Here is a 24,269-nt window from a genome sequence, read left to right on the forward strand (position 1 = left end):
AGGCCCCTACCTCCCATTCTGAGATCAATGAAAGGCACTATCATCTAATCAATTATTCTAACCAACTCACCCTTACCAACTTCTCTCTCCCCTCCTTTTACCTTCCACATCCATGCCTATCAGCAAGTTCATGGGTAGCTCTTCGATACATATCGAATATCCGTCTCACCCTCTCCACAGCCACACCCCTAAAATAGGCCACCTCTCATCCAAGTTATCCAAGTGGCCCCCTAACAGCCTCTCTGCTTCCGATCCTGCACCTGTCCAGTCAGTCCATTCTCTACAGGTGGCCAGAATGAGCTTTTAAGAATAAATCAGATCAAGTGTGACACATCATATACCTTATTCTAAATTACATATTGTTTGCTGATGCTTGTGAGTTGAAGGATTTTTAAAAATTCCTATTTTTAAAAATTTCACTGCCTGATCAAGAAAAATAAATGGGTATAAAAACCCCAAACAAGTCACTGTTTGGCAATTATACCTCAATAGAGCTGAATAAAATAAAATGTCCCTCCTGTGTAACACCAGTCAGTTGTTTCCCATGGCACACAGGCTGCAAACCAAACTCCTCCACGTCACAAGAAGGGCCCTGTGGGATCCAGCCCCAGCCCTCACTATCTTTCTAACTCACCAGCTTTCCCGGGGGACCTTGACTGATGCTCTCTCCTCATTTGGGCTTTGGAACCTGCTGATGTCTCTGCGACATCCCCTCCCCGCAATTCTTGTCAGCTAATGCCTCTTAACATCCTTATGTCTCTACTTCAATGTCACTACATCAGAGAAGGTTCCTGACCCACCCAAAGCTAAATTAGATATCTTCCCTGCACATAAGTAAACCTCTTTTTCTTTATAGCATGTAACACACTTCACATTGACACATTTGGGGGGTTATTTATCCCTCTAATATCACATTATTCTATAAATTCCGTGAAGTCAAGGATTCTAGTTTACTCAGATTCACATTTAAAGATATCACAGATTTAGAACAACATCATGATGCCTTATGTGATGAAAAAAAATTTTGATACCAAGATATAAAGCTCATGTAAAAGAAAATAACTTCTAAGTGTAAGATATCTCTTATCTTTTACTACATTTAAAATACCTTTTTGGTTTTGTTAAGCTGCTAATGGGCTGGTGTCTTAAAGGTGTCATCAGCCTTTCGTCGTGACCATCTGGCATTGTCTGATTTTGTGCCTGCTCCTCCTAGAAGTATTGTGGTTTTTTCAATTAAAAAAAAAGTTTAAGCATTGAAAAAAATATGCAGCTTGAAGGGTTGTGGCTCTCAAACTTTGGTGTACATCAGAATCACCTGGAAGGCCTGTTAGATTTCTGGGTCCCACTCCCCAAGTGTCCAGGGAAGGGCCTGAGAATGTGTACTTCTAACGAGTTCTTAGTTGATGCTGATGCTGCTGATCCAAGGTCTGAACTTGGAAAACCACTGCCCTGAGATGTCACAAAACCATGGTTTTTAATCACTGAATTAGCTTAGTAATGCATTTGTAAAGGATAGACATTTAAGAAATCATTTGAGCCATTAGAACTTGTATCAAATTGGTGAGCAAAGTGTAGAAAACCACTGTTTTAGAACAAACAGGAGGTAATGAATAATTATGCAAATGATTCTGGGAAGATGTTAGCAAATCCTGACTGCAAGGTCAAGGTCATTTACATACGCCACAAACATTTCTGAAGGCCAGCCAGCTCTGAGCTGGGTGACGGGATGGGAACACAGGCTGCTGGCCACCAACTCCTTCAACAGTGGTTCTGGGATCTACCCATCTCTGCTCTGAGAAACAGGGTAAACAAGTCAGATGCTGCCCCTGCCCTCGTGCAGCTCTCCCCAGCTTCCCTGGGGAGAAAGACATTAAATAAACAGATGAAGATGGTACCAGTGTGCTCTGAGAGAAGAAGGGGGCACGGTGAGAGTTGGGGTGCTACATAAGATCTAAGCTGAGACCTAACAGGTGAGAGTGGGCCAGCCTTCTGTTAAGAGAAGACTGTTTCAGGGAGAGACTAGCAGGGTCAAAGGGCTTGAGCGAGAACCAAGGTTGGCAAGTCCTGGGAAAAGAAAGGCTAGTGTCACCGGTGAGATAAGTACCAGGAAGAGGAGGGTGAGGAACTTGGAGAGGGTGGTAGGAGTTTCCATTTTAAGTGGGGATGGAAGCGACTGGATAATTTTGAGCAAGTGAGTGACATGACCTGATGGACATGTCAAAAAGATGGCTCTGGCTCTTGTGTGAAGGACAGACTACAGTGAAAGTGGAAAGCTGAGAGAGGCCCAAGAGGATCCTGCAGCCGAGAGCACAGAGCACTCCCTCGGTTTAATCAAGGGAGATGGAAAAGCACTGATGTATAATGTAGGGTAGAAATACGAGCAACTGTCACAACACTTTTCTGACTTAAATATTCAAATGTGATTCAAAAATGCACATTACAGTTTAAAAAAAAAAAACAAAACAGTTCTAACGGGAGGCTGATGGGGGAGAGAGACAGCTCAAATTTTGTGGATGATCAGTGCAAATCCTGATCCCTTTTATAACCTGGTGGCCTTAGTCAAGCTATTCTGCCTTTCTAGCCTTCATTTTTTTCACTGTAGAATGGAAAAATAAGAACACATACCTCAGGAAGATGCTGGAAGGCTTTTATGGGATAATCCATGGACAGAACTTAGCCCAGATTAGTGCTTTATCGTGTTAGTTACTTGCTAATCTCTCTGATCTTCAATTTCTTCTTCTATAAAAACTTGTAAAAGCTGTGTCAAGTTATAATGAGATCAAGTATGAAAAGCCTTAGTATCACAACAGGTGACACCCAGAGGTGCTCAGTACATAAGACCATCTAAGAGATGATCAGAGCTGGAGACACTGTTGATGGCACCATGGCTGATGTTCAAGTAAAAGAAGACTGAAAATGTTTCACATCTTATAGGTCAGACTTGCAATTATACTCTGAGAATATAAAACAACATTTTTCTTTAGTCAATTACATGTATTCCAAAGACTTAACATTTCAATGTGCCCTCCTCCCTCCCACACAAAAATAAACACCTCTCTACCCTCAGAATCCAGACGGTCACTCTACATCTTCATGGACAGAAAACATAAATGTTGCAGAATTTTCTGTTTTGAGTTACTGTCTGTTACTTTCCTGGGTTTCTGCTGCTGAATTCGAAATCTATCATTATCATCAAGGATGAAAACTGAAACAAAGCCGAGATGAAAATTGATCATTTCAAAGCTGAGTTAGAAAGACTGGAGAAGATCGTTTGAATCACTGAACCTTATATCCAGTTCAGTTAAATGGAAAGATACTCCCTCATAAATGGCTAAAAATTCTGGAAAACAAGGATTATGTCTCTCTGTTCTTTAGATAACTAACACCATGCTGTAATTTCATTTAAAGAATGGATGAATAAATGAATATATTCATTATATGGTATCAATTGAGACCACTACAAACTTGTCTGTCATCGTCTCGGCTTCTTCAAAGAATCCTGCTATAGACTGAATGTTTGGGTCCACATCCACACCCCCAAATTAATATGCTGAAATTAAATTCCCTAAGTGATGGTGTTTGGAGGTAGGGCCTTTGGGAGGTGATTAGGGATTAGTGCCCTTGTGAAAGAGGCCCCAGAGAGATCCCTGGTAAATTCTCCACCACATAACTACACAGGGAAAACAGAGCCCCGTATTACATACCACATGTGCCCTGATCTTGTACTTCCCAGAGTTCAGAACTGAGAGAAATAAATATTTGTTGTTTATAAGCCATCCAGTCTATGCTATTTCTGTTACCGCAGCCAGAATGAATGCAATACTAGGAGAGTTAAATCTTCATTTATTTCATAGTAGATTCTGCAGGAGGAAGGGAAGTCAATAATCACCAAAGAAGGGGAGTTCAGAAACCATCTCACACTTTCAAAGCGTCAAACAGTGGTTCCTACCCTAAGTATGTGTCAGAATCAACTGGGAAGTTTCTCTCAGTACCCACTGACAGGCCCCCACCCGCCGCCTCCCCGATTTACTGACTCAGTTTTAGGCGATTCTGATGCACATCTCTGGCTCAGAACTATTGTTTTTAGAATCTCATAGGTTACCAGGGATATGAGAATAGCACCCTTGACAAATATCACTAATTGGTCACCACACCCTTACTCACTGAGTCTATTCTAAAAGAACTGTGGTAAAATACACAACATAAAATTTACCGTTTTAATCATTTTTTTTTACAGTGGCAGAAAGTGCATTCACATCACTGTGCAACCACCATCATCACCATCCATCTTCAGAACTTTACCTTCCCCAACTGAAACCCACTAACTCCCCATCTCTCCCCACCCCCAGCCCCTGGCAACCACCACTCTATTTTCTGTTTCTAGGAGTATGACTATTCTAGACACCTCAAATAAGTGGAATCATACAGCAGTTGTCCTTTCGTGACTGGCTGACTTCACTTAGCATAATGTCTTCAAGATTTATCCATCTTGTAGCAGGTGTCAGAATTCCCTTCCTTTTTAAGGCTGAATAATCCACTGTATGTATAGACCACATTTTATCCATTCATCCATCAGTGGACACTTGGGTTGCTTCCACCTTTTGGTTATTGTGAAACTCATTTGTAACTTGGTTGTAGAAATAACTGTTCAAGTCCCTGCTTTCACTTTTTTCCTTTGGTATATATCCAGAAGCGGAATTGCTAGATCATATTGTAATTTTAATTTTTTAAAGAACTGCCATACTATTTTCCACAGAGTTTGCACCGTTTTACATTCCTACTAGCAACGTATAAGGGTTTCCAGGTCTCTGCATCCTTGCTGACATTTGTTATTTTCTGCTTGTTTTGGATAGTATCCACTCTGGTTGGTGAGTCAGAATCCTTACCTGAGCACGTTAGACAGCCATTATCAATTGACCAAGTTGACAAATGAGATAAAAGCCCTTTGTTGTTCCTAAACTGTGATCATAAGACTTACACACTTCTCAAAGTGAAGTGACTGAAGAATTTACCATGTGGTGATGGCCACAGTGCTGTTGGGATTGTATACGCAGCCTGCTGTTTGAAATGGGGGAGAGGAGGAGGAGAAAGAAGAACACCAACAGAAAGGATATCGGGGCCGTCATATGCAAACCAGCCAGATGGCGGAGGTTAGGTCTGAGAAAGGCTCTGCGTGAAACAGCAATGGGCAGGCGGGAACCATCCTGAGACCAGCCCCAAGCAAAGCACCAAATCCAAGAACTGGGGAGTGAGGGAGTGTGAGGGCTGTCTCTATATCCTGGCGTAAGTGGTAAGAGGGCTTCTTTTCCTTCTCTTTATTCTCTTTTCTTCCCTGTACTCCTTACTTCTTTCCTGGCTATGAATCCATGATATGAAAAATCCATCTTATAAAAATGGAGAAACAGAAGAATATATGTATACCAAATACTCAGTATTTGCTGGCATGTGGATGGGAATTTCTGAAAGTCCACAAATAAACCAAGTACAGTGGTGTCTCTAGGAAGGGAACTGGGAATCGAGGAGACAGGATGGGAGAAGATTTTTCTTTTTATCTATCTTTTTATGAAAATTTTGACTGTGGAAATGCATTCCATCCTCTTTCCAACACGAATTTCTGAGCTGCTGAGACCAGGCAGTTCCAACTCCTTCCCAGACTCCCTTGAAGTTGGGGATCAAGAAGAAGCTTCTGCCAATTGCTTGTGCTTTCATGAGCAATACACAAGAAGATGGAAGTGGGTGAATACCATCATCCTGCTGCTCTGTGCTGTGGCTGCTGACAAGCAAAGCCATGGGTGTGAGAGGCAACCGCAGTGTAGGTGGTGACAGCTGGACACTTGTTCTTGTGCCCAGTCACCAGCTTCCTGGGTGCTGCCCTGAGGCAGTTATGGTGCTAACAGGTACCTCCTGAATCTATGTGCTGATCCCTGGATCACAAGTACACGTGCTGTTTTGGACCTCAGTACCTTCCATAGCAGCCTTTCTGCCCCCTGAATTCCTTAAGACAGAGGTTGTAGCTTCCCTGGAAGGAGGGTACTGGAAATTGCTGGGGTATTCTGGAAATTGTGCCTAGAAGCACACAGGAGGTCATTCCCTGCATCCTTCTAGAAGATTCTGTAAGCACTGTTTCTTATGATTCCATTCTGCTTAAAACACCTACTGTAGTTGTGGTTTCTATTTCCTGTAATGGAATTGAAATGAAATATGGCATAATAAACATTTAAATTAAATTAAAAATGAAAGTCATCACTAAAAAAGATTTTAATTCTCACAAAAGATTCCTTCAGTAGTGTGCTACCAATGATGGTTGATCTTTATATATATATTTTTAATTCTTACTATCTTGGCAAATAAATTATTTAATGCATATCTACTGGCTTAATAGGTGAGGTAATTTAACTTTTACCTTGTTGGATTAGAAATAAATGTTTATGTGAATATGGGAGAAGTGTGTGTGTGTGCATGTGTGAAAAAAGAAAAGACACAGCTTGTGTCTCCATTATAAGATCCTACCAGTAGAAGACATATTCAAATACTTTGGGTTCTTCATTTTTATTTAACTCAAAATAGCTAATAACAAAAACATTTAAAAAATATCTCCAACACTTGACTCTTCAGTCATTTTTGGTTGATGACACTTGATTATTCAGTTCTTACTTTCTTTCCCATGTTGTCACACATCTAGCATAAATACATCATCAAGAATTTGCAGCAAGCTTTAAACCTGTATGTTTAGAGCTTAGTCAAAAACCATGATTTACTTATTAGTTTTGAATTTAAATATTTTTCTCCTACACAGAAGCTTATTAAGCTAATAATCATAAATAGGCTAGCTATTAGTTAGTTTTCAAGGAAATGCCCAAATACAGCACACATATACAGGCTGCATATATGCCTTTATCCTTTATTAGACAAAATCTGAATGTCTTTAAGATGTACAGTGGAGGTGCATCATAAACTCATTTTATTAATACAAAATATGAGGTCAGGGAAAAGGAAATGATAAGCAATAAGGAAAATAACGATCAATCTGGCAACTATACCACCTATTCAATGAATGGATGCCCTTGAGTAAACCAAGATGAGTGTTGTCAATCTGGTGTTCCCGCAGTCACTGTCCGTTCACATTTATCTTTTATAGGGCAAGCATCTTGCAAGGCTAAGTATAATTCTAGTGTTTAAAGGCATGTGTTTCTTCTACAAAACAGTGCCTGAACAAACACCAACAACTTTAATTGGTCTTCAACCGTTATCTTCAACAGTTGTCTCTTCCAACACTGGAGAAAAAACTGGTTGTGGTGGATGGAGATTTCCAATATGGCACCATTCTAAAGGGCTTTCAAGGATAATCTTGAGACCCCCATTCTATCTTATGTGCTGACATTAGAAGCGAATCCCTGCAAATGATGCAACTCCACTGTAATGCAAATTAAAATGCCATGATTTTTAAAATGCCCTAGTATGGTCAGTATAATTTCATTTCCAGTTTAGTTCCTTCCTCACATTTAGCAGTGTGTTTCTGTAACGCTCTCCTGGTGCCAGCATTTCAGAATGTTATCTATCACTGGCTGAGGAAAAAATCTCACGATGAAAAGATTAGTGTGTCATAGAATCTGAACCAAAAAAGCTGCCAAAGCTGATCAGTCTCACAATGATTCAAGGTAAGATTTTCAATTAGCAAACGGTGTGATTGAAGTGGAGAGGAACTGTTTTGCTACACTTGGAGGTCCCAAAGATCCTCTTTAGTCTTCTTTTCCCGGGGTTTCTAAATTGGCAGCTACATTCTACTTCTTAAACACTTGGCCTTAACCTGAGCGCTGCCCCAATTCGGTTTCTATTTTTAAAAGCACCATTCTAATGGAAATGTCCCTGCTCTGAATTAAGCTGGGACTGTGAATTTTACCACTAGCGAGAGAGCCGTTATGTCATAGAGTTTAGGTTAATTTGGTAGGTATCGATTTCCTTGACTATGACTTCGAAACCTGCTTCAGCTTCTTCTAGCCATGGAGGATTTCTACCTGGGCTGTAGATGAGGGTAAAATATCCCATGGAGAACTCCTTCAATAACCACATTTGGAAAATCTGAAAAACAAAAGGAAAACTGCTTTTCTTATGCACATCAATGAAACATACGTGCATTTTGCAGAACACAACAAGGTAAGGCCTAGGCATAACTTACGGGTGTGTATCGCCATACAGTTCGCCCTCGTTTCAGATGTGACATCAGACATGCTGTTTTGGCCTCGAGTCACTTAAGGGTACCACTGCGAGTTGCAGGAATGTGAGGCCAGATTTGTAGCTTATTGATTTAAGGGATGTTCTAATGGTTAATGCTGCCAGGCCCCAGCTCTTTATCTGAATGTTTTCTCACAAGGAAGATAGATTACACTGGCAATTCAATTTCTAACAAAATCTCAATATACTTGAAGGAATTCTAAGATTTCTACTGGGAATACTTTGCGGCAGTTTTTCCATTGTGGTTTACAGCTGCGTTTAGCCCAAGGTGTCTGGAATCTGCTTGTTCTATTATGCTAGTTTCTAGAGAGCAGGAGGACGGGAGCCTGTCTTCCTAATGTAAAAGGGCCAATCTCTGACAAAAGGCTCCCTTTGTCAAACTTGAAAAATCAGCTCCTTTTTTATAGGAGACACAAAGAAAATTCAGAGGTGTAGTTTCTGTTGTATCACATTTTAGTTATCAGAGTAAGACATGAATGGATAAATTGAACAGGGAACCAATCTATCACATCTATACATAATTATACCCAGGATTTACATAAATGTAGTTATTATATGAGGAAAGCAAGAGATCCCTAAGTATGTTCACCTATTAATTTAACCTGTACAGAGGACCCACTACATAAAACCACTTACAAGGGCATTGGACCTCATCAGGGGAACAGAGAGGCTCTTAGAGGAGAGAGCTTGGGAGAGGGAGCTGACCGGCTGTGAAGTCTGAGGCAGGTGGGTGCCCTGTGGAGGGTTCAGAGACCTGCATGGAGGCTAAGGTAGCAAGAGGAGTGGCCTCAGTGAGGGCAGGGGGACAATTCAAGCCTGCTAGGAAGGGACAGGAAATCTGGCTTCATCTGAAAAACAAGGAGAAGCTGTGGAGGGACGTTAAACAAAGTGAGACAGAAATTAATCGTTTTGAAAAGTTGTCTGTGGTTGACATTCAGACAGCAGTCAGGAGCAAGGTGGCAATGGATTTGATGGGATTAGTGAAGGATTTCACAACAGTACCTACCGAATAGGTCATTGTAAAAATCGGTGAATGAAACAAAGTGCTTGGACCTGAACTTGGCACAGGGTTCAGTTCAGTTCAGTCACTCAGTTGTGTCTGACTCTTTGCGACCCCAAGAACCGCAGCACGCCAGGCCTCCCTGTCCATCACCAACTCCCAGAGTCCACCCAAACCCATGTCCATTGAGTCAGTGATGCCATCCAACCATCTGATCCTCTGTCCCAGCTATTATGACATACCAGACACTGCCTAATTACTGGGTTTACAAATAACAGCGCTTGCCATGGAAGCACTGGAACTTACATGTTAGTCAGGGAGATAAGTGAATAAACAAACAAAATGTGTTTAAAAATATCTCTAATACACAAGCAATTAATTACTCCAGGACCGCTTGAGTTCCTCAGAAAACTGCCCTTGCCTTTGCTTCTCACTGAGAGGTGATGAGAAGGAATGTGATTTAGGGTAGATTTTGTTGTTATTTTGTTGGTTTTCATTTATTTTTAGAAACATTTATTGTGAAGCTTATAAAAAAAAAATAGTGAACAGGGTGGAGGGGCCCTTGGAGGTTACTCAAAAGGAGAATCAGCAAAGGTTCCCTGAAGTTGGACCTGAAAGAGGAGAAGGCCAACAATGTGTGAGAATGAGAAGAGGGTTCGAGAAAGAAGAAATGGCAAGCACCCTGAGGGGAGAGTTCACTACATCTGGGACCCAGGAAGAACTGTAGTGTGGCTGGATCAGTGTGTGAGGGCGTCCCAGCAGAAACATGAGCCAGGGCCAGCCCATGGAGGGCCATGTCAACCATGGCACGAGTCTGGGGCTCACAGAGAGGGTTCAGATGGAAAAATAATACTGTGACTCAACTGTACACTCAAGGTCATCAAGGCCACAGCAAGGAGGAGATTGTTCCAAAGAAAGTAAAAGTAGAACAGAGAGTCTAGGAGAGCCTTCAGGAGAGGGGCCAGAACCAGGAAGAAGAGCAGAAATGTGGGAAAGCCAAGGGGAGGTGGTGTTTGAAGACAGGGAACGTGGTCACCAGTGGCTAAAGCCGAGAGGTCAAGGAAGAGGAGGGCTGAGAAAGCCCACAGAGAGTAGTCACACAGCTGGCCCTGGGGACCCGGGCAAGAGTTATTAGGAATTCCCCAGAAAAACCTAAACAAAGGCCAAAAATCACATGCTAAGAGAATAATGCTTTATTTTTAGCATTTTAGAAGAGGACAGTGCTTAACTGCCAAAATTTTAAAGACAGACACTCCTCTGACTTTATGGGTCTCAGTGTCTGTGTGAAAGTATTTCCAGATTCTGCATCCTCTGGAAAAGTAACCTCAACATTTTGTTTTAAAGCCATACAATGTGAATATGTGACACAAGTAAAATTTATCTTTAAATTAAATGCTAAAGAACTGCAAGAATGCATCACTGGTATAATACCTCTAAGACAATAGGAATCTGATTTATGACACGGGTCCAGCCAAAGTTCCATGAAAGGAGATTTAGTGACTGGCTCTCTCACACCTGGTTCCATTCCTTACATCAAATTCATGATTTTCACTTACTCTCAAGCAGGAATTCCCCTTTGGTGCAAGTCACTCCACTACATCAACATTCTACCAATGATCCATACTTTATTACTCTTTCCAGCTTCGGACTTTTGCCCCTGATACTCCTTCCCAGAAAGTTCTGCCATTCTTCATGGTCAAGCCAAGTGCATAGCACATGCTACTTAACAACCTGGATGAATCGAGTTCAAAGACCACAAAATATCTTCCCTCTTCTAGATAGCAAACTGGCTACTAGTCCACAATGATCACTCTACTCTCGACACTTTTCTAGGAATTTCAGTCCAAGGCACAAAATATCTGAGCAGAAACAATACCTGGGGAGAGTGCTTGTGGAACCATTATTAAAAGCAGAAAGACTACTTTATAAATCACTGCCCATGTACTCTAGACTAGGCTACATAGATATTTGTTAAATGTAACATCTTGTTAATATAATATCAACCTAACACACCAGGCATATTTGGTGCACATTAGAAGTAAATGCTAAAGAAAGGTAATTATTCCTCACTGAAAGAATTTTATAGGGAAAATACTATTACAAGACCATATGTGTATACTGTTGCATGATAAAAGGCAGCTTTCTTCTAGAAAGGTCCTCCACAGAGTGGGGCTGTGTCTGAGCCAGGCTTCTTTAAATGGACAGCAAGTGGTTGACTTGAGCACAAGAAAACAGTCCCTTCTCTCTTGCTGGGGATAAGGTCTTATTGCTAGAATGTAGGGAAGGTGTCCACAGATAATCTATCTATTGCTATTTAGCTGCTATGCTATTTAGTTGCTCGCAGAAACAAAGGCTGCAAATCCACTATACACAGAGAGCACAGAAGGAGAGATTAGGCAAAAAGAGATCCATGCTCCAGACCTGTGAAACCAGGCAAGTCAGGGACCTCCCTGAGATCCACTTTTCTCAAGATCCAACGATGATAACTGCCCTGCCAATTTCCTAAGGTGGTTAAGGAAATTAAATGAGACAATGTCTGAGATATACTCACAAAGAGTTGAATATCGGAACACTTTGAGAGGGACTCTGAATAATTTAAATTTCTTGGCACAAAAAAAGGACTTGGGCTAAAATACAACATTACACTTAAATTAATCCCTTATACTTAAACATACAACCTTTTTATTTGACTGTCAAAGATGCTGTAATCTAAATGGAAAGGGAGACACATGCAATGTATATATATACACAGCTTTGGGAAAGAAGCATTGAAAAAAAAAAGGACCAGGGCCTTGGATTCAAACCCTACCTGGCATCTGGATAAAAACTGGCATAGTCTAAAATACCACCACCCCGCAAATTAATACCTTTACCTCCTTATCACTCTAATTCAAAACAGCCTGGAGAGAGAGGAAGAAAAATTACATTTCCTCCTGAAAGGCCTGCCCCAATTAAAATTCTGAATGTCTCTTACACCAAGAGCACTGGTTTATTGGCAGATTATTAAGCCCTGGACCAATGTCACTCTGTTAGACCTGTATTAAAAACGTGGTTTATGTGGTGCAGGGTCAGATCAGTAAAGAGCTGTTAGCAGATGACAGGTTTGATTACCGCTGGCTGCAGGCAAGACGTATGGATCCCTGAGGAACAGCAGCACCGGCTGGTGGGACAGTTTGCTGGAAAGGTCAAGAACAGGCATGTCAGCATCAGGGGACGACGGTAAACAGAAAACACTACAAACTAGCTTTGAGGGGATCAAACTGCTGTGCAGGGACATCTCAAGGTTCATGTATCTAACGGTGTGGGTGAATAATAGCAAGCAGAGCTGGAGGAACAAATCACCAGCAGCACGCTCATCTTCCATTCATGTCTTTGTGGAATCGGAAGCAGATATACAATAAATCACTGATGCAAAGTGTTTTATTTTTTGAAATCTTGTAGTACGACTATTGATGAAATAGTATTCTTATTTCATGTATGAAACAACGTAGGGTTTTATTCCTCCACCCTTAAATAGAACTGGCTACTTCTGTAACTTCCCATCAAAGATCTGTCATTTTAAAACGAATTTTCTACCAAAGATTTTAAAGAAAATCTTGACTTGAAACAATTAGATGATGATAATGAAACACTTAATAAAACCACAGTCCTCTTCTCGGTTTGTATAACTCCTGATTGGTATTTGTTCTTACCTTGACTCTTCAGATTCTGTCTCATCAAAAGATCTAAATTTTTTTGAAAAGAAAAAGACAATAAAAGCTGGGTCAGTGCTTATGCTAACAAAGGAAGATATAGCTAGTATTCTTAGAGCTCTAAATTGGCAGACATGTTGAGAAAGAGACTGGTATTTTCACAGAGTCACAGCATGGCTGATGCCTCCCCCTGAGGAATCCTAAGATGATAATATTCTTATATTTCAGTTTTCCTGAAGAAGATCACTCAAAAATCCTACAGTTTTGCTTTTGGACTTATATAATGGAGAAAAGACTTCACTCACTTCATTCCTACTACTTCTTAAAAATACATAACCACATATGAAGCCCAACTTCCCAGCAAATGCACCAAGCTGAAACAGGAATACACCAGCCATGTACGTGATTTGGTGAGTGGGGTATATGGTTCTTGTTCTGAGGTGACTGAAAAGTGGCCCTGAGTGAACGCTGCCAGTGAGGGAGCTGTGACAGGTCTCAGTGGCTTCTCAACCAGCAGATGGCTGGGGTTTAACATGCCTTTGGGTGGGGTTAGCTTAAACATCTTGTAGCTAGTGTGGGTCCTTCAGGCAGGTCTGGAGACAGCAAGAAAATGGCTCCAACACTCTCCCCAACTTGGATCTGCAGAGAGTCTGTGACGATGGAGTTCTGAATGAATAGATCTAATATGTCAGGGGTGTTGCTGATGGCCTTTGGAGGTCAGATCATCACAGGTGCCCAGAGCTGAGTGAGTGGCTTGGTTTAGAGTTAACTCTTTGGAAGAACTTTTCTTGACTGTTGATAATATCAAATGTCTGGTTTCTTGGTAAAGAGAGATTAGGATATGCAGCTCTGCATTCAAAAGTTCTTGAGGGAGGCAGTGGGGAGGCAGGGAAAGAGTTTATGCCAGAGGCCTGGGCTCTGCCAGCTACAAGGCAGGAGATTTGGAGAAAGGTACTTTATTCCTGTGGCTCAGTTTGCTCAACTATAAAATGAAGGGAGTTGGGTAAAATCATTTTTAAGATCATTTATAGCTTTAAACTTACATGAATAAATGTGTCAAGGGGATACAGACTTTGCCCAGGTATCCACAAATAAACATGTGCTGTGCTTAGTTGCTCAGTCATGTCCGACTCTTTGTGACCCCATGGACCATAGCCCACCGGGCTCCTGTCCATGGGGATTCTCCAGGCAAGAATACTGGAGTGGGTTGCCATGCCCTCCTTCAGGGGATCTTCCCAAACCAAGGATCGAACCCAGGTCTCCCGCATTTCAGGCGGATTTATCATCCGGGCCACCAGGGAAGTCCAAAAATACAGGAGTGGGTAGCCTATCCCTTCTTCCCGACCCCAGACTCAAGCTAGGGTCTCCTGTATTGCAGGCAGATTCTTTACTAGCTGAGCCACCAGGGAAGCCCACAAATAAACATATCAATTCTTGAACAGGCTATTGAGAGCCATAATTCCCACCATGTAACATCATTCCATGTAACAGAATAATTTAAAAAGTCAATTCCTCAAGTCCAAACCCAAGTTAGTTGGTCCCTTGGCCACAATATGGAGATGAGGACTCAAGAGCAATTCCTTTGACTACGAGTAGGGGGCGAGCGAGTGCTGTCCCAAGCCAGAAGAATGGGTGTGCCCAGGCTGGCCCTTCTGGCATCATTAGGGTTATTTTTTAGGCCAATAAGTGTTTGCAAAGTAACTTAATGTCCAATAGGTAAACAACAACTCTTACCCATAACTCTCTGTCTTTGGTAGAGAGGGCAAATGTCGCACATTTAGGAAATCAAGAAACAGCTTGGGAAGTTCTTCATTTTCCAGAATGACAGCCTGTGAAAGTAGAAAACAATTAAGAAAGTGAAGTTTGCTAGACAATCAATCAAATACACTATTCTGAAAAGTCATAACCATCCATCAAAGTTCTTACCAGCATTATTACTCAAAAGTGAAATGAGAGTGGTGCCTATTTCACCCACCAAGAATTCAGGCCAATACACATGCTATTCGGTGTCAGCAAATGCTCCATTTTATCTATTCCTTCACTTAACCAGCATTTACAGAGCATTTTCTATACTTTAGATGCTGACTAGGGGGCAAGACAGCTGGGTACCAGGTAGACACAGTTCCCTGCCTTAAGGAGGTTCTAATCCAGAGTACTTCAAAACCTGGGAACACCAACAATACTGCTAAGACAGTTTCATCAAGTCTTTATTTAGTGATGAAACGGTTTGACTGTGTGTGTATGTGTGTGTGTGTGTGTGTGTATGTGTGTATCTATAAGAGGCCACAATTGTTCAGGAAATGCTATACATGTTTTTTTTAACTAGAAGATTTAGTCAAGATCTTTTAGCTATTACCTATTTCAGCAACAGGATCAACTGACATTTATTGCTATTTGGACAGCTCCACTTAAAGGGTCAGTAACAATTTTACCACTAAGTGTAAATCAGTGTATATACTGAAAAAAAAAATCTATAGAGTTCTTCCATTTAGGGAGCTCTGCTAAATAGCTGCCATAATGGCATAACTATGTCAGTTCTCAGATACCCAAATTATGCAATTTCCAGGAGGGATCGAATAGAGAACTGTAAGAGTGCATTTTCATATATATTTATTTTTGAAAGGGTCTGCCAGAGAAATGATTGCACCTCCCTCCCCTGCTTTTTTAAAAAAAAACGAAGACCATGGGAAAAGCATCAAACATTGTGCAATCATTTCTAAAATTAATATAACTATTTTAAGGGTCATTTTTAGTATGGCTTTTTTTTTACCCTAATACATACACTATTTAAAAAACAATGGGAATTAATGGTGAAATGTCATCACACAGCTGATCAGGAATAGCTACGCAAGGTGATGCAAAACGTATATAACAAATGACAAAAGACCAAACTGCATGTATCTTGTATACACATAATTCTACATAATGTATTGTTTTTAGTTATGATTTAAATCTGGAGCTGCCCCATTTCTCACCATGTTTTGGAATTCTGTTACCCAGTTCTGCTGCTGTTGCTGCTAAGTCACTTCAGTCGTGTCCAACTCTGTGTGACCCCATGGACGGCAGCCCACCAGGCTCCCCCGTCCCTGGGATTCTCCAGGCAAGAACACTGGAGTGGGTTGCCATTTCCTTCTCCAATGCATGAGAGTGAAAAGTGAAAGTGAAGTCGCTCAGTCGTGTCTGACTCTTAGCGACCCCATGGACTACAGCCTACCAGGCTCCTCCATCCATGGGATTTTCCAGGCAAGAGTACTGGAGTGGGGTGCCATTGCCTTTTCCGATACTTTATTCATTAAACAAATATTTACTGAGCACCTATTATGTTAGGCACTGGGATATGACAATGAATATTATGTGTCCAGTGGAGTGTGGACTGGTGTAGAAAATTGGCGATAAACAAGTAAACACAAACACACATGACTTAATCTTGCCTTAGAATATAGTGACACAGGGTCTGCATCCTCTGAATACTTTCGCATCCATCCATTTCCCCACCCGCTCATCCATCCATTCATCTTTCTCAAATGTTTACTCTTTTCTTGATTATAAAGTAGAAAAATGAAAAATTGACAAAATGGAGAGAAAAAAAAACAGGTCCTTTATTCAGAGGCATACTTCTATTACTATTTCCGTTAGTTTCCTTCAATTCATTTGACCTCTATCTAAATGTTTATCTAACTGAGGACATTTTGGGGGGTACTCAGAAGGTCATTATTTCAGTGCCCAGAAATAAAAGATTTCAGGAATCATGATACATGTGTGGTTCTAAGGAATTTCTGCCATAATACAAGATGCAATGATTATCTACTTGTTTGTAGATATTTGTTTAAGAAGATGATATACTTATTTGAATAATAAAGCTTCATGTTGTAACAAACACAGAGCTGTTCACCTTGGTGATAGTTTTAATTATGTGAACAAGTGGTAGCTTTCAGATTAAAAACACACACACACACAACAGGGGAGTGGGTAACCCTTCTTATCTCCACCCCCACCTTTTAAAATAAATTAAATCAATAACAAGTGTGGGACACTTTTAATGACCTGAACTACTTAATTTCCAGGATCTTTAGACACGTCATCCATCACTGTAGTATGCAGGAAGACATCTCCTGAGTGTTCAGGGGGTTACTTTCATTTTATTAATGCAAGATTTAGGGAATTTTAACAAGGTGAATTGTTTATTTGCCTTGACAGATTGGCTTACAATGCACTGGGTACATCTACAGCATGATCATTAATGACAAAAGACAGGCAAAAAGCTGTTTACACTGCAACACCAAGACAGGAATTAATCCTGCTCACCCTCCCTGAACAGAGTACTCCAAATAGATGGTCACACAGTTTTAGGTCAGATATACTGGGGTAAAAAGAAAAGAGAAGACTTTAGAAATTTGTGAGCATTTTATTTAAATATTCACTGTGCTGTGCTTAGTCGTTCAGTTGAGTCTGACTCTTTGCTATGCCATGGACTGTAGCCCACCACACTTCTCTGTCCATTGGATTCTCCAGGCAAGAATACTGGAGTGGGTTGCCATGCCCTCCTCCAGGGGATCTTCCTGACCCAGGGATCAAACCCAGGTCTCCCACATTGCAGGCAAATTCTTTATCATCTGAGCCACCAGGGAAGCTGAATAGCCTCAAATAAAATTTTCCATAAAACAATGACCAATGTGGATTTACAGTTTTAAGAAAGCAGCACTGGGCAGTTAGTTAAGCATTCAGTTATGTGGAGGGAGTATTCCCTAAACTCTGCTAAGTCTTGTAAGAAAATAATAGTTAAGTCCATAGACTTTAAAATAAAGACTGTTACAAGAGAAACAAAAGGAATTTTGGGGAGCGTATCATATACTGTGACTAGAAAGAGGCTACAGGGCAAGGAATAATGAGTAGCACAACCAACTACTATTAAGGGTATTTGTCACCAATTATAAAGATAAAAGTACACTGATAAAAAAAAAAAAAATAGTTAAGTCCAAAGATAGAATAGAGTAGAACTAATTTAATAAAATATGTATAAGTGAAACGACTGTCATCAGTTAGTACAAAGATGCAGAAGAGCAGCTGAGCTCAACCAAATCTTATGGCTCAGAAACACATGACCTCATTCCATGAGAGACCCATCAGTGAAGAAGGGCCTCATGACCTATTTCATTTAAATATTCCTCAGTTTCTCAAAAAGCTGCTGCTCAAGAAGAATCACTCCTTCTTGATTTTGCATCCTGGGCCATTCCACATGCTTGGGACCCCAGTCTGGTCTAGATCACCAGAACAATTCACTAGGTAAGCTCTTACTAAAAGTATATATTATATAAAAAAAAACCCACTCCTTCCTGATGCTGGATCCTAGGCCATTCCACATGCTTGGGACCCCAGTCTGGTCTAAATCATCAAACAGTTCACCAGATAAGCTCTTAACTAATATATATATATCCCATGGATGGAGGAGCTTGGTGGGCTACAGTCCATGGGATTGCAAAGAGTCAGACACAACTGAGTGACTTCACTTTCACTTTCTATTATATATATAATATATAAACTACATTTTAAATATCAAATCACATTTCCCTATTGTTTTAGCTTGCTTATCTTTATTTTTGATTGATCTTCAATGGTTAGTCATTTTCATTCTTTATAGAGGTAAGTTGTGTAGCTGGAATATGTAGATTTAGACCAAGACCTAGGTTTGAGCATCTCCTCTGCCTACCCTAAAGGTCATTGTAAGGATTAGGTGATGTCTCTAAGAGTCTCTGGCATAATTAGCATTTGATAAATGTTAATTCTGTTTTCTTTGAATTTTTTTTGCTGTATCAATTCTCAACAATCTATCTGATTGGTTTTGGAGGTTTGGGTTATTGTCTATTTAGCAAAACTTCTTAGTCCTCTGCGATTCGTGGATCCCCTTGAAAATGATGAAAGCTGAGAATCCTGCTTGCTGAAATGTACGCACACATATATAATTGTGCTGCCAGTGGTAGGGGGTCCAACAGCCCTCTGACAGCCGCGCCAAGGGTGCCTCCTCTCAGCCCAGGTGTGGAGCAGCACTGCTGGGCACTCTTCATTTGGCCTGGAGCCTGAAGCACTGCTGAGCCTGCGCCGAAGGCCAGCCCGCCGAAGGACACGCTCGCCTTCTTGTTTCAGTTTTCCAGCTCTTTGTCAATTAGAACCCCGCTGGAGTGTGTGCCGCCTTGCTATTAGAATTCATGAGTGCTTTCAGCTCTAGGCTGTGGGTCTGGCCATGAGGCAACCCCGGTGAAGGATGTTTTTCTGAAAGACCAAAATCTATCGCTGTGCTGGATTTAGAAAGCAGTTCATATTTATGGCATCTATGTCTTCTGTATGTAACTCTAGAATGCAACAAGCCATGGTGCTGAAGGTTTCCTAAATTAGCCAAAAAGGAGGGAAAGTAAGATTTAAACTCTATTTCTGCAGAGTATATGATAGTACGCCACACCTGTTATGAGAGGGGGAGTTTGAATTGCTGGGCAGTATTGGGTCCCTGGCTGAGTGCTTTCTAACTGATTAATAATAACTCTGATGGTAGAGTCCTGACACCAGATGCAAGTTGAGATGGTGAGTTAGATTAACTAACCATTTTGTTAGTTAATCTAACAAAGGCAGAATCGGAGAAGGCAATGGCAATCAGAGAAGGCCATGGCAACCCACTCCAGTACTCTTGCCTGGAAAATCCCATGGATGGAGGAGCCTGGTGGCTGCAGTCCATGGGGTCACTAGAAGTCGGACATGACTGAGTGACTTCCCTTTCACTTTTCACTTTCATGCATTGGAGAAGGAAATGGCAACCTGCTCCAGTGTTCCTGCCTGGAGAATCCCAGGGACAGGGGAGCCTGGTGGGCTGCCGTCTCTGGGGTTGCATAGAGTCGGACACGACTGAAGCGACTTAGCAGCAGCAGCAATCATTTTGTTAAGGAGGGTGGCATGGTTTGGTAGCTAATTTAGGCAGTAAAACATCAGAATTCAAAATGAAAGTAACACATTGGAGAAAAAGTTAGAAATAATCCCGTTAAAATGTACAGGTTAAAGTACCAAGTCAACTACTGTAAGAGGCAGAATGAAGCACCCAGATGCAAGCTGGATAGTAGGTCAAAAGCCCTGCTGGCTGCAAGTGGCGGGTCAGCAAGAAAGTGCTATTTCCACAAAGATCTAAAATGAGCTGAGCAGCCCTCTCACTCCACTGAATGCAACACTATTTAACCCCCAAGGAAAGAGAAATAAAAATAAACTCAGTCAAGCTAGAGGCAAGCAGTGAAAATGACTAAAAGATTCAGAATGGTTTCCATATGAAGAGGTTACCCACCAAGCATGGAAGGGGGTGGTGGAGGACCAAGGAGATAATGTGGCCTTCAGGTTAACCATTTAAGGAGGGCGGCAGTTTCCAAAGCTGCTAGAACAAGAAGAAACTACTGTCTAAACCAGCAGAGAAGGAATCTCTCTCTAGCTGAAACCTGGGCCATAAAACTAGGAGAAGCGGTGCATATATGGGAAGAGTAGGCTCCTAAGAGCTTCTAAATATCTGGGTTCTGAATGTCTGTTACTTACTCTTTCATACACATGCAGACTGGAGATGCTACCAAATTAACTGAAAAGCCACAGTAAAGAAAGTTCCATCCAATTTGCCACTAAGGAAGTACATTAAAAAACAGGTTGTTATTAAGATGCACAAAGGAAATGGGGCTAAATCAAAGAATTTTAACAAGTGTGTGATAGATCATCAGACTTTGCTAAGACGATATCCAACTCTGATAAACATGAACACAGGCGATTGGGTGTACCTTGTAAGAAGCAAAAAAATAGTCATTCTTTACAACCATGTTACTCAGTCACAGAAGAATAAATGACCTTCCTTATTATAGACCAAAATATCACTCTAAAAGAAGAATGGGGAAAAAAGTCTCTATGAAAATATTTACCCAAAAATTGCCTAAAGGGGGCAGAAAAACAATAGCATTGGTACCAGCATCCTCCGCCAGCTAAGTGTTTACTCCAGGAGAAATGTCTCTTTTATCGAAAAGGTGCAATTATCATCATGTAACACAAATCACAAAATCCCGATTTTTCTACCTTATCAGCTTTATAAAATCGTGTTCCCAAAGGATAGCATTGATTAGTTGCACATGTTCTTTCTGTGACATCCCAAACACTTAATTGTCAGTTATCTTTTCTTCTTCGGTAAGTAAAATGCAGTCACAAAATTACAGAGGGACCCGTGCTGCCTTAACCTTCACTAGATGCCATCATGCAGTGGAAAACACTGGTAAAATATCACAGGATAATGCTGTCCGACAAGGGAGACGTATAAACACTATAATGATTTCCCACGAGTTTCCATTTTAGAAAATTGTCACTAAGGCAAGCATAAACGGTGACATATCTCCACCGAGGACACAGTGAAATCGAACGCTGGCATTCTAGTTAGGTCCAAACCTAGCCAGCAGCCAATTATAACAGGAACGGAGAATCTTGTTGAAAACTTGGACAAGACCACTGTGCTAACCTTCCAAGATCCCTGCACAAAGCTATATTGTTTTCACTGATTTGATCCTTTTATTCTCTTTTTGAAACATCAAAGGAAAAAAAAAAAAACCCACCACATTTCTTCCCATTGTCTATCAAGGTTTGTTATGAACTGGAAGGAACCTCCTGGTCACAAAAGTCAGGGTACTGAATTAAGCCGGGAGGTTTCCAAGAGCTTGGAAAGCTCTTTTCCTACTGCATCTCGTTTGGTTTGAAATGTCCGATTGGGGTGACCAAGTTCGTGACAGTTTTTCCTCTCTTTACCAGGAAAGATACTGCACACCATACTGACTTCAGAGGTGCAGCTGAGAACAGGGAGGGAGAAAAATCAATACCTTTGCACTGCAGTGAGTGGGCTTCAGTGTTCTGTCCTTTGGGAACCAAACCTACCAGCTCAAAGAGGCTCTGCGGTCCTCAGTCCTCCATGTACCTCCTCCCCAGCACTCGCTCACGATTTCACAAAATGAACCACAGGAAGGTTACTGAAGGAACATTATTTTTAAAAAGTCAGCCAGTAAACAGATCTAAGAAGGCTCATGATCATCTGAAAAATAAAAATCAGATGTGCTTCGGAGGCACCCACTTCAGCACACACCCTTCTCTGTGTGCCAGCCTTCCTAGGATGAGTCTGCTCTGGTTCTGGTGGAAACTGCACTATTCAGAGATTCAAACAGACATCTGCTATTGTTTCACAGGGCTTTATAGACTATCTTACAAGAAATCTGAGGACCTGCATGAAAAGCTGAAGACTTCTAACAAGGGTCTGTTTAAAATGGTAAAGAATCTGTGTAAGGAAACAATGTGATTTGGCCTCAGGAATATCTGACAGAAGAAATCTAATTTCTGGTAATACGGATAAAAAGAAAACCAGGGAACAATAGAAACTGGAAAACAACCACCTTTTGAGCTATTCTAATATCAAATTTTAAGTCTCTTATGTTTCTAGACTATCTATTCATAAAAAAAGATATTTATTTACCAGGCATTAAGTACAATCCCTGGCATAATGGGTAACCAAACAAACATGATCTTGTTTTCCCAGGACTTACAGTCTAGTGGGGAAGATGGATAGTGTTCAAATAATCACAGGGATGGATATGAGATTACAAACTGAAATAAGTACCTTGAAGGGAAGGAATCTGTTTCTCTAAGCAGTAGTAACAAATCACCCTATTTATGTATATGTATGCTCAGCCATATCTGACTCTTTACCACCCCATGGATTATACAGTCCATGAAATTCTCCAGGCCATAACACTGGAGTGGATAGCTTTTCCCTTCTCCAGGAGATCTTCCTGACCCAGGGATCGAACCCAGGTCTCCTGCATTGCAGGAAGACTCTTTACCAGCTGAGTCACATTGGAAGTCCAAGAACACTTGAGTGGGTAACCTATCCCTTCTTCAGGGGACCTTCTCAACCCAGGAATCGAATCAGGGTCTCCTGCATTGCAGGTGGATTCTTTACCAGCTGAGCCACCAGACGAGCCCAAGAATACTGGAGTGGGTAGTCTATTCCTTCTCCAGGGAATCTTCCCAACCAGGGATTGAACTGTGGTCTCTTGCATTGCAGGTGGATTCTTTACCAGCTGAGCTACTAGGGAAGCCCCCATTAACCTGTGAAGTATTAACAAAGCTTCCCTGGGAAAGTGACCCTTGAGCTGAGGGTTGAATGAGCTAACAGAATAAAGGGAGTGGGATATTTCAGATGCAAAGCACAGCATACTGTTCAAAACACAGTGTGTTCAAAGGCTTGTGGAAGGTGGAAGCATGGCATTAGGAAAACAGAAAGGTCAGTGAGGTTGTGCCTGAGGAAAATAAAGCTGAGCAATAACATAGGAGAGCCTGAACTATAAAGGTGGGTTGGGGCTTCTGCGTCATGTGAAAGATGATTTATGTTTTGACTACAACTGGAACAGCAATGGCATTCCTCAGATCCAGTGATCATGCATCATGGCCTCTCTTTTGCCTAAAAAATCCCATGGACAGAGGAGCCTGGCAGGCTACAGTCCATAGCGTCTCAGAGTTGGACATGACTGAGTAATTAAGCATGAGCACAAATGGCCTCTTAATCCACAGAGTTAATTTTGATGACCAGATTTTTCATTTCATATTTGGTTCCTTTTCAGTCCTGCCTGTTTTGCTATTCATAGGTTCATGATCTTTTCTTATGCCTTCAACTATTTTAGACATTTTAATTTGGGCTTTCCATTCAATCATGCTTGTACTTGAGCTTCTTGGGATTTAGTCCTGTTTTTGTGTCTGTTCATTTCTTCTGTTTTGCAGTTTTGGTTCATGAACTCATCTTCTGCAGGGCTTTATCTGTGGGAAAGGCTAGACCAGGTGCAAGGTATGCACTCCCTGAGTGGTTTTGCTTCTGCTCTGAGGAAACACATCCCCGACAGATATAGTCAGGGAGAAAATGTTACTTTTCCAGGTTGGAGTCATGAGATCATGCAGATGCAGAAAATACAAACCCTAAACTCTCACAAAACATGGTTGGGAAGCAGGAGGAAAACTTTTGTTCACGTTCAATGGATTTTCATAGGCCAGTGGTCTCCAAAGTGGGTTACAGAGCATGTGGGGAGTTGAGCAAGATAATTAATTGTGATTCAGAAAAACAAATATTAAAAAAAGATTTAAAATATATTTAAAAGATTGAAAATAATAATGAAAAAGAAATATCTCTTCTAATTTTTAATGGATTTATAGCAGTACATGTAAAAAACATTACTAAATATGCATATATTGAAGTATTATGCTCCAACTTTTCTTTTGATAAGGATAATATGCTATGCTATGCTAAGTCACTT

The 24,269-nt window shown here is 41.1% G+C and overlaps 1 protein-coding gene across 2 annotated transcripts in view; it reads right to left on the reverse strand.

The window, feature by feature from the left end:
• Nucleotides 1–6,530: 6,530 nt before the first annotated feature.
• Nucleotides 6,531–24,269, reverse strand: part of SNX24 (sorting nexin 24) — a 170,779-nt gene continuing 153,040 nt past the window's right edge. For both annotated transcript variants that reach the window (XM_061422955.1, XM_061422956.1), the window contains exons 4-7: nucleotides 14,659–14,753; nucleotides 12,925–12,957; nucleotides 12,344–12,408; nucleotides 6,531–8,079 (exon numbers count right to left, since the gene is read on the reverse strand). In XM_061422955.1, the coding sequence (XP_061278939.1) occupies nucleotides 8,012–8,079; nucleotides 12,344–12,408; nucleotides 12,925–12,957; nucleotides 14,659–14,753 (261 nt within the window). In that variant the 3' untranslated portion in view covers nucleotides 6,531–8,011. The remainder of the gene's footprint in view (nucleotides 8,080–12,343; nucleotides 12,409–12,924; nucleotides 12,958–14,658; nucleotides 14,754–24,269) is intronic.

The sequence above is a fragment of the Bos javanicus genome, chromosome 7 (assembly GCF_032452875.1).
Source record: "Bos javanicus breed banteng chromosome 7, ARS-OSU_banteng_1.0, whole genome shotgun sequence".
Classification (NCBI taxonomy): Eukaryota; Metazoa; Chordata; class Mammalia; order Artiodactyla; family Bovidae; genus Bos; species Bos javanicus.